The following is a 9,445-nucleotide window of genomic DNA, read 5'->3' as shown; positions in this document are numbered from 1 at the left end:
CTTTCCCAGTTGTTTTCTACGACACATCTTTATTTGTGTTGTCTTTGGGTTGGTTGTTGTGGTATGTACACATTAGAATTAACAGTATATAACATTAGACAAGACACTGTACACAAAACAAGAAAGCTGGGATTCACTTTCGACATGCGACGTCATCTCTTGCAGAGTTAAACGGTGCACCATGGCAACCTTGGTCATTCCTTATAAGGCAGTGAGTGTAAATAACAACAAAAACACCTGCGCCCCCTGCCACAGTTCTCACCTCTGACAGCCAACATTATCTGGACTCCGCAATCAAAGGCAACGCTTGGCATTGGTATAACGGGTTCTCCCTGTGTTATTCAACCTGTACCCATCGCTCTCAATAGTGTGTTCTCTTAACAAGGAGCATACAACCATCACTGTGCAAACAAGCAAGCACTCAGTCAACAATGTCACTTGATAAGGTCATCACCACAGCTGGCAACACAAATCTACGACCAATAAATAGAACATACTGTAGTTGAACACTGAGTCTGCTATAAAAATACATCCTACAAATCTGAATACAACGTAAAAAGTGCAAAGTGAGTTCAACTACAGAGATACTTTCCATGAGGTTCTGAGGCTACAAATGTACCACAGACGAAAAGGTTGTTACAAAGCATATCCATATATGCTTTGTAACAACTTTGGCGTATTCTGTTTGCAGAAGCAGGACATTCATGCCATTGAACGAGAAGAAATCATAGTGTCCTACGGAGACCATTCCAAAGAGTTACAAAGTGAAAGTGAATACAGTTTGTGTCTGTGTGATTGTGCAACGATTCAGAAAAAGTCTGTGTCTGTAAATAAGTGCATACTGTATCGAGACTGCATGTCGTCGAAAACGTGTGGGAGTGAATGGGGAGCATTCAGCAGAGTCTGGATCAGGGCGGTTTCAGCGCCATCTCTTGGTTGACGGTGGAGTTGTCTCTTGCTGTTCCTCTGTGACACTCACAGCACTCTGCCCCCACTGGAGAGTCCCTGGTCACTGCATCCAGGAGGTCAGAAGAGGTCATGGTTGAGAGTTCTGTTGTGTGGGGGGTTTGGAGGACGTGTGGTTGATACAAACATCAGTTTGAACTCTGATCTTTTTTGGGGGGGCGTGGGAGAGGGGGTGGGGGGGGCTTCAGGATGTGACTTTGATCACTATGACAGTGTCACCCCCAGAATAACAGCCAGAATGATGACACTAACAGCCACACCAATAAAAACAGAGAGAGTTTTCTGTGAAAAAGAGGAGGTCCAGGAACAGAGAGGGGAAACAAAAACAACAAAAAAGGGAAATTCTGAATCAGCTACATTTTCTGAACAGGTATCATATTACAACCTACAGTAAAACACACGAGCTACAAACGACTACAGTACATTTACCTGTCAAACAGGTATCTAGCTAACAGCTTTCCACGTATCTAGAGCCCATGGACCCTAAAGTGATGCTACAGGAGGATCCTATATTTTCAGCCACTAGTTCTAAAATTAGCTCCCGCATGCCGACAACCTCTCCCTGACGGACAGAAATATCGTCGAGAAATTACCCGATTGGACAGAATGGGGAATAACTCCCCACTCCCATGAGAAAAAACCTACTTTGCAAATTGCTGGCAACTTGGTGGCCTCCAACTGTGAACTGTGTAGTCTAATGAAATAACAAATCAAAGACATGGCACAGCCAAAAATAGAACGCAATTAAAAAAAAAACGTTCTAATTTTGACTGCTCCACATCCAGCGCCTTTTTGGCTTTTAGGTACATTTTGCTTTCTTATAAGATTAGAAAACGCTTAACATTATATCATGGTGTGTGTGTGTATCTGATATGATCCAGTGGCTCATAATGTACTGCACACAGTTAAAGGTTTGAATACAACTATACTGTAGGTTGTGTCATCTCATCCTGCATCAGTCTGGACTTGTGTGGTGGGTTTGTGGTGTGAGTGACAGAAAAGAGTGTGTCTGGCTGAGTGTGTAAGGCAGTAGTAATTACCTCGAGCCGTGAGGTTGAGGTGAGACTAGGTTTTAGGGAGGCCCACTGACAAACCAACGATTAGTGCAATTACAGCCAGCAGCACCAGCACCGCTAGGGAAATAATGACATACTTCTGCCAAAACAAACAACAGAGAGCACAGGGTTAGGGCTTGGTTGGGAAGCAGATATAGTCAAACACACTAGAAATGGCCTAACAATGTCTGTTTGGGTAGGAGGCAAACCTGGCAGTTGGGCAGTTGGGCTGACATTCACTCACACACTAAGACTTAGTGAAATCATCTGAATCATATTCTGCTTTGATTGCAAGTGAGATTTATTTCCAGTTTTTACATGTATAACAGCACACACACACAGGCACACAGGAGGCAGAGACCGGAGATGAACCTTCATTCGCTGTGGTAAACTTTTACAAGCAGTTGGAGCGCGTACCGTAGTAACTCACAGCGTTAAACCCGGTTGGAAAGCTCTACGGTGTGATACTGCCATCGTCCCATTAAACCTCACCTCAGGTCCTGGGAGGACAGTTAGCCGCACGGTGATAAATCTAATGGAATGTTCTAACGTGCGACACATTAGCTTCACAGCGTTAAATTTGATAGGCTGACCTTGGAGCGGGACATTAGCTTCATTCACCGTGATAACTTTAATGGGTGGTTCAGTGCCAAGGGGGTAAAGCTACGATTAGCGTCCCCCCTCACGCCACGGAGGGCTTGGGGTCATCGCCAGCGCTGGAGGTGGTCCTGAACAGGCTGGGGAAACTGGGGAGGAGCCTTACCCTGCGCGCTTGTTTCTGGTAGCGCACCGCCTTCTTGGTCGCCACCTGGGCCTCGCCCACGTAGTCCACCGCACGGCTCACGTTCTTTTCTATGTTGTTGACCATCTCCCCCTGGTGGACACGCATGGAAAGGAAGACAATAAAAACCGTCTTAAGTGACTTCAACAACACAACAGATTACCTAAAAGCAGCTCTTAATTCTTACGTCAGCGGGTAAATAAGAGATGAGGAATTATTAGAAACCATATTCCACTCTCATCTTTAAATGTGTCTTAAGGTAATAACTACGATATGGTACGTATAATGTCCTGATTAGCTTTGTCCCAATGTTGTACTGCTCAGAGTTCCTTTGCCCTTGACTTTGTGGCAGACATCTCTCTCACCTGAGTCTCCACCAGCATGGCCAGGTCCACAAACATCTCGTGCATCTCCCTGATGCTGGACTCCAGGCGGATGATGTCTTTGTGACGCGACTCGATCTCGGTCAGCGCCTGGCGCGTGACCTGAGAGTCGGAGATGATCTACGCGAGAGAGAGGGTGAGAGGGTGAGAGGGTGTGACACGTCAAACAGTTTGTGATGGTGGTCCTTTGCAGCTCAGTTGGCTTAGGTTGTGGGTTTGATTCCTGCTGGGACCATATATACTGAAATGTATGCACTCACTGCAATGTAAGTCGCTTTGGATAAAAGCGTCAGCTAAATGGCATATATATATATATATATATATATATATATATATATATATAGGAAGAACAACAGCCCTATTTCTGAGGTGGCAAATGAGCATGAAAGCGTCATACTTCCAGTTACTGTACATTGCCAAAGCATATGATGGAGTGTGTGTGGTATTTCTATGTAAGTTTATACTGATTTCTTTGAAGGAAGTTACAAAAATGGTCTGTGTGAATGTCCCACTCACATCGCATGTGAAGATGGCAGCGTTTTCACTGTGGAGAATCTCCTCCAGCTCCTCATCGGTGGTCACCTTCCCGGCTTTGAGGCGGAAAAACAGAACAAAAAAACATGACAGATCAAACAGGCAGAGTGAGCACCTGTACCTGCCGCTGATCACCTGACCTCCCCCTTCCTCTGACCCTCCCCCTCCCACCGACTACCTTGCCGACCGTTGCCTAGGCAACACTAACAGCTAGCGTCTCCTGTTGCAAGCTCCTCTTTCTGCCCTCCTGGGGCGTGGGCAGGGCTTCCACAGAACACAGAACAATCCAAATTGGTATGTGCTTGTATAATGGAAGCAGGAACAGGAGGCTGTGTTTATGTCTGAGCAAAGAGGGAAATGGTGTGTGGGGGTGGGTGTGTGGGTGTGTGCATGCGTGCGTGTGCGTGCATGTGTGTGTGTGTGTGTGTGCATGTGTGTGCGTGCATGTGGGTGTGTGCGTGCGTGTGTGTGCAAACACCCCACTCACTGATCTCCAGCTGCCTCTGGATCCGCGCTTTGCACTTCTCCCTGAAGGACATCTGGGTCTTGTTGTAACCCGTCATAACATCCACAAACCAGCGCATCAGGTTAGTGTGCTGAAGGCGGAGTCAGAACAGAAACACCACAGTGGTGAACTCAATGATGGCACACTAATGGCACAGATTGCACCTTGGCACCATTACTGTAAATGATTGCTGCTACAGCACATAACACTTGACGTTGTATTACTACTGTTATTATTGCCACCATTACTGCTACTACTTTCACTACACCCTTATGCACTACTACCGTCACTGTTTTATTTGTTGTTGACTGTTGTTGATCGAGGAGCAAGATCCCAAAGCGTTTCACGATATCAATTACGGCTGTATTCGATGTATGTGACAAATACAATTTGATTTGATCTATAACTGGCCTGGGACACAAGCTTGTGTTGGACATAGTACTGCGTCCCGTCATGCTGACCTGGTTCTTCTGGATGCGCTGGTCCACAGAGGCGCTGTTTGCATTCTCATCTTCAGGCAGGCTGGCCTGCATGACTGACGACACACAGGAGGGCCAAATCAACATGACATAATACACACACAGATGAATGTACATGAACACACACACACATTAATGTGCACTCACTCTCTCTCTCTCTCTCACACACACACATTAATGTGCACTCACTCTCTCTCTCTCTCTCTCTCTCTCTCTCTCTCACACACACACACACACACACACACACACACACACACACACACACACACACACATTAATGTGCACTCACTCTCTCTCTCTCTCTCTCTCTCTCACACACACACACACACACACACACACACACACACACACACACACACACACACACACCATTATGCACCTGCATACACAGGCAGTTAGACTGTTTGTAGTTGATATCTTATCTTTATTGTTAAAAGCGGGGACAGGGTCACAATATTCCAGGCAGCCTTGCGTGTTCGCCTACAGCCAAGTGGGTTGTAACTTTCCCCTTCAGCTGATTTACAAGTCAAATCTCTGTAATAAGGGTAGCGATCTCAGACTCAGCTTGTGTCTAGTTCCCATGTTCTCTCACACACACTCATTGTGTTCCACTACTCCACCCCTGTCCACGCCACTACCCCACCCAGATTTAAAAGCATGGGATGGGTGTGAGCCCATGGTGACAGCAATCCTTATGCTTTTAGATCCATGTAGAGCAGTGAACAGGTGTACACTGAAGGGGAAATGGTGGAGAAGTGGAATGCAGGCACTAACACACAAACACACACACACACAACACACACACACACACACACACACACACTCACTTTTTAACTTAGCCCGCACTGTGTTGGCGTTGTTCTTGATTTCTTTGGTCAGCTGCTCCAGCTCATCTTTGGTCCCTGAGAAACAGAGTCAGAACATTGAAGGAAATGACATGAAACAGAGTGAGAATGTTGAAGGAAGTGACACGTCTGAGGTGACTATGACACCTATTAATAACGTAAACATATAAGGCCGGTTTACCAGACCTAGATTAAGCAAAATCCTAGACTAAAAAGCATTTTCAATGGAGAATCACCATTGAAAGTGTGATTTAGTCCAAGCATAGGCGTAATCTATGTCCGGAAACCGCCCCTAGTGTGTAACAATGTATTCAATCCAATGTCTGTTATTTTGTTTAAGTACAGTAATCCTATCAACAACATTTCCACTCATCCTACATTGCATTAATAATACTATGGACTTTAACCATGTCAGATCTACGTCCAACAGGAAATCATTTATTGTCAAAGCAATAAAAATGATGTCACAACTAGCTCCCAAAGGTTGTGTTATACTTCACTGAGCTGGTGATACAGTAGCACAGACACGGCCAGTGGTCTGGACTGGAGCTCCAGGTCAATGTTTCCTGCCTGCCTCATTGGCATTTACATACAATGTGTAACATTTTCCTGAGAGACGACACCACAACATACTATAGGTCTGGTTATATAATGTCTGTGTCGATATCTCTCTCACTCAACACCCCTCAACTCAAATCACTGGTACTGTGAGAAGATCTGGCTAAACAAAACCAATGTCATCTTTTTGTGATGGTATTTACTTCATTTGATCATTACATGGTTTCAAGTTTTACTTCCAAAATATGTTATCTGGCTGCAATCGGTCCTAGTGAAAACCCAGCGCTTGTACTGTGGTGTTAAAGCTGACTTGGTTAAATAATTTTCCTGTGCTTGACCCTTCATTCATATTTCATTAATTCAGGGGATTGAAGGACATCATTAGAGGGATAGAGTTGAGTCAAAGACTTAACATACCCTGAGTATTACTTCTGGATAGATTACATCCCAACTAGCCATCACCATCTCTAGTAGAGATCCCTAACATACAGTATTAACAGACCTCTTCTTGCCTCACTGTGTTAGGAAACAGAATGGGTTAGGATGGCTGTGCTGTGCATATACAGTACTGTAGCATATCAGGGATCAGACTCACTGTCGTCAGGGTTGGGGGCGGAGAGGATGGCGCTGTGGTTCTTCACCACCTCCTCCACCTGGGAGGAGATCTTACTGACAAGGCCTCGCACCTCCTCCACCTAACACACACAACACAACACAAACAACATGTTGTTGTTGTCCTCATGTAAACACCAATAACAGTCATGGCAGGTTTCCCAGACACAGATTAGGCCTAATTCTAAAGGTTATTCTTTTGAGCGGGGCAGTCCCACTCTTATATTTTTCAATTTTATTGGATAGAGACAGTGACAAAAGACAGGAAAGTAAGGATGGGAGAGAGTGTGTCAGCAGGGCATGGGCCGAATTTGAACCCATGCCGACATGGGCATATGTGTGCACTGTAGGCCATGGTGCTAGACCACTGGACCACCCCAGGTCACGATGATGCCTAATTCTAGACTAAAAAATACATCTTCATTGGAGATTTTCTATTGAAATGGTATGTAACCCAGGACAAGGCTTAATCTGTGGCCGGGAAAACAGCCCTTAGACACAACATTTCCACATCTCTTTCTATTCAACAAACTATTTCCATTCATATTACCAAATCAGGGGTCAAGTACCTTTTTGAAGAAATCATCCATGTGCCCACTGTTTTCCACGGGGATGGTGACATCATCCACGTTGTTGCTGTTCTGTGGAAAGAAGTGGGGACAGCAACCACATCATTGGTAAGTGGTGGTAGCACTCTGTGTACCCAGTGTAAATACTGACATATGACACTAGGTCTGTCCTGGTAAATACATGCTATTTTTGCTCTCCGTGGTGAAATACGGATTACACACTACTAATGTGAAGTGAAAAACCACCACTACCGTCATGGTGCTGGGGGCAGCCGATATAATAGACACATGACTCTCATTAAAAGGCTTTCCTAAAATAAATGAATTATTTCTCTGTTCACATTTAGTTGTGGTATTTGGTTACACGTTGAGCGACTTTTTATTATTATATTTGTGTGTGAAATAAAACAGGAGGCAACCTTGGGATACACACTGTATGTCTGTCGAGAAACCTAATCAAACTATAAATATTTAATATATAACAATGTGGACTCACCACAACTGCCAAATGAAAGACCAAGGCCTAGAAGTTTTGTTGTCATATGTTTGACTAAAACAATAACTGAAAGCACGGAGGTAATTGAATAATTGAAACAAGAGTTAATGATAATATAATGTGATGTGATACTTACTGCTGTCAAATCGGCCAGGCGGTCTCTCATGACGGCCGTCGAACAAGTAATGTGTTTAAAACATGTGAGAACTACAGTGCTGGGGATAAGTAAGTAGACATTAAATCCTGTATTCCCTTGGTTGCAATATTCAGGCGAATAGGATAACGTTACACTGTGAGCAGAGTTTCACGAAATAAAGTCCAAAGCGACGTGCGGTGAATGCTCATCAGGCCGCTCCGGGCTGCTGCTGCTCCGGAGGATCAAGGGCACGCCTTGCGCGGGCACACCTTGCGCGGGCACGGCTTGTTGGCGCGCCGCGCTGCACCTGCATCGACAGGTACAGGTATTTCGAATGGGGTAAATGCCACAATATTATCAGTAATTTAAGGAAGCATGTAAGTACCAAGTGAAACTAGTGTTATATATTTCGGAGTGGTGTTCAAGTAGGCTGTAATAGCTCCAAATGATTTTTTTTTTTTTATCGTTTTATTATTGTTACTGTTTATATTTGATCTATTATCCTTGTTACATTGTATTGTTGATGTTGATTGATGTTGTAGAGCTGCTCTGCCTCTATACTTGTATTCAACGTATTAACGAGAAATAAACGAGACGTGACTTGACTTGAAATTGTTGGGCAACTCGATGCCTCAGAATTTCCACTTAATAGAGTATCATGTTTGCTTGCTTGTGAATTCCACAAGATGGCGGTATTTACCTTTCAAAAAAAGCTGGTTGTCATCAGGAAAGGGTAAAAATGCTCAACCCCTCGCCACGGTCTAAGGGACAGTCTAGCCTCTTATCCTCATATGGGCACAAACTTCTGCTTTAATTTGATTATTAATTTGATTACTGTTTACTTTATCTCCTTGTCATGTGTAGTATGTTATTCTGAACTATGATATGAGCATATCCACACAAAACTTCAAGGTGTTACCTATCAAATGGCATGCTGCTTTTGCATCTGATCATCATATTTCTAATGTTATAAGCTGTTTAGTTTGGGTCTGTTAGGAAATTAGTCAAATAGGGCACTCAGCTTAAGAGGCTAGGATGCAAGCGTTGAATAAACATGGCTGCTTTTCCAGAGCCCTTAACCCCAACCCAAACCCTTGGCTGTGTTCTAAAGTGCGTTCTTGCACTCTATCTACAGCGTATCTCTACTTGATATGCACTCTAGATAGAGTGCAAAAATGCATTTTGGAACGCAGCCCTTGTCTGTTGCGCCAGAGACCAATGCCCTCAAGTCAAGTATTTACTGTAAATACTGAGGGTTTGTTCTGACTCATCCTCCTCAGTAGGCTGAATACCCAGAGGGCTCAGGCGATAAATGGAGAAATTGATCACAAACAAATAAAGGCGTCTAACTACTGCTAATGTAAGACAACTGGATAAAATACACTTTTCATAATCTAATAACGTTTGCATTATAATGTAATAAAACCGAATAATGTAATCACTTGCCGTATAATGTAATAAAGTCGTTAGACATAAAATGTAATTACTTTATTACATTATCCGGTGGTTATTCCGTTATGTGGTAA

The 9,445-nt window shown here is 44.0% G+C and overlaps 1 protein-coding gene across 1 annotated transcript; it reads right to left on the bottom strand.

The window, feature by feature from the left end:
• Positions 1-3: 3 nt before the first annotated feature.
• On the bottom strand, positions 4-8,160 carry LOC310805129 (syntaxin-2-like). Its single transcript, XM_083670686.1, has 11 exons — positions 7,920-8,160; positions 7,288-7,359; positions 6,702-6,801; positions 5,531-5,605; positions 4,686-4,759; positions 4,207-4,315; positions 3,702-3,775; positions 3,168-3,305; positions 2,785-2,895; positions 2,007-2,121; positions 4-1,248 (listed from the first exon to the last, which is right to left on the bottom strand). The coding sequence occupies exons 1-10, from the start codon at positions 7,947-7,949 to the stop codon at positions 2,032-2,034; spliced, it is 873 nt and encodes a 290-aa protein (XP_083526812.1). The 5' UTR covers positions 7,950-8,160; the 3' UTR covers positions 4-1,248; positions 2,007-2,031.
• Between the last annotated feature and the right edge of the window lie 1,285 nt (positions 8,161-9,445).

This window comes from Argentina silus (genome assembly GCF_951799395.1).
Source record: "Argentina silus genome assembly, chromosome: 5".
Taxonomy (NCBI): Eukaryota; Metazoa; Chordata; class Actinopteri; order Argentiniformes; family Argentinidae; genus Argentina; species Argentina silus.
Note: the sequence above shows the minus strand (reverse complement) of the source record. Positions and strands in the feature narration are given on the sequence as shown.

What these genes read in the sequence shown, in the direction of transcription:
- LOC310805129 (XM_083670686.1), bottom strand. Translation starts at nt 7,949, where the DNA reads ATGAGAGACCGCCTGGCCGATTTGACAGCA. An exon ending in CCAGAGGCAGCTGGAGATCA is followed by an intron (nt 3,776 to 4,206) that starts GTGAGTGGGGTG and finishes TCCGCCTCAAAG; the next exon opens with CCGGGAAGGTGACCACCGAT. An exon ending in CCATGCTGGTGGAGACTCAG is followed by an intron (nt 2,896 to 3,167) that starts GTGAGAGAGATG and finishes CGTGTCCACCAG; the next exon opens with GGGGAGATGGTCAACAACAT.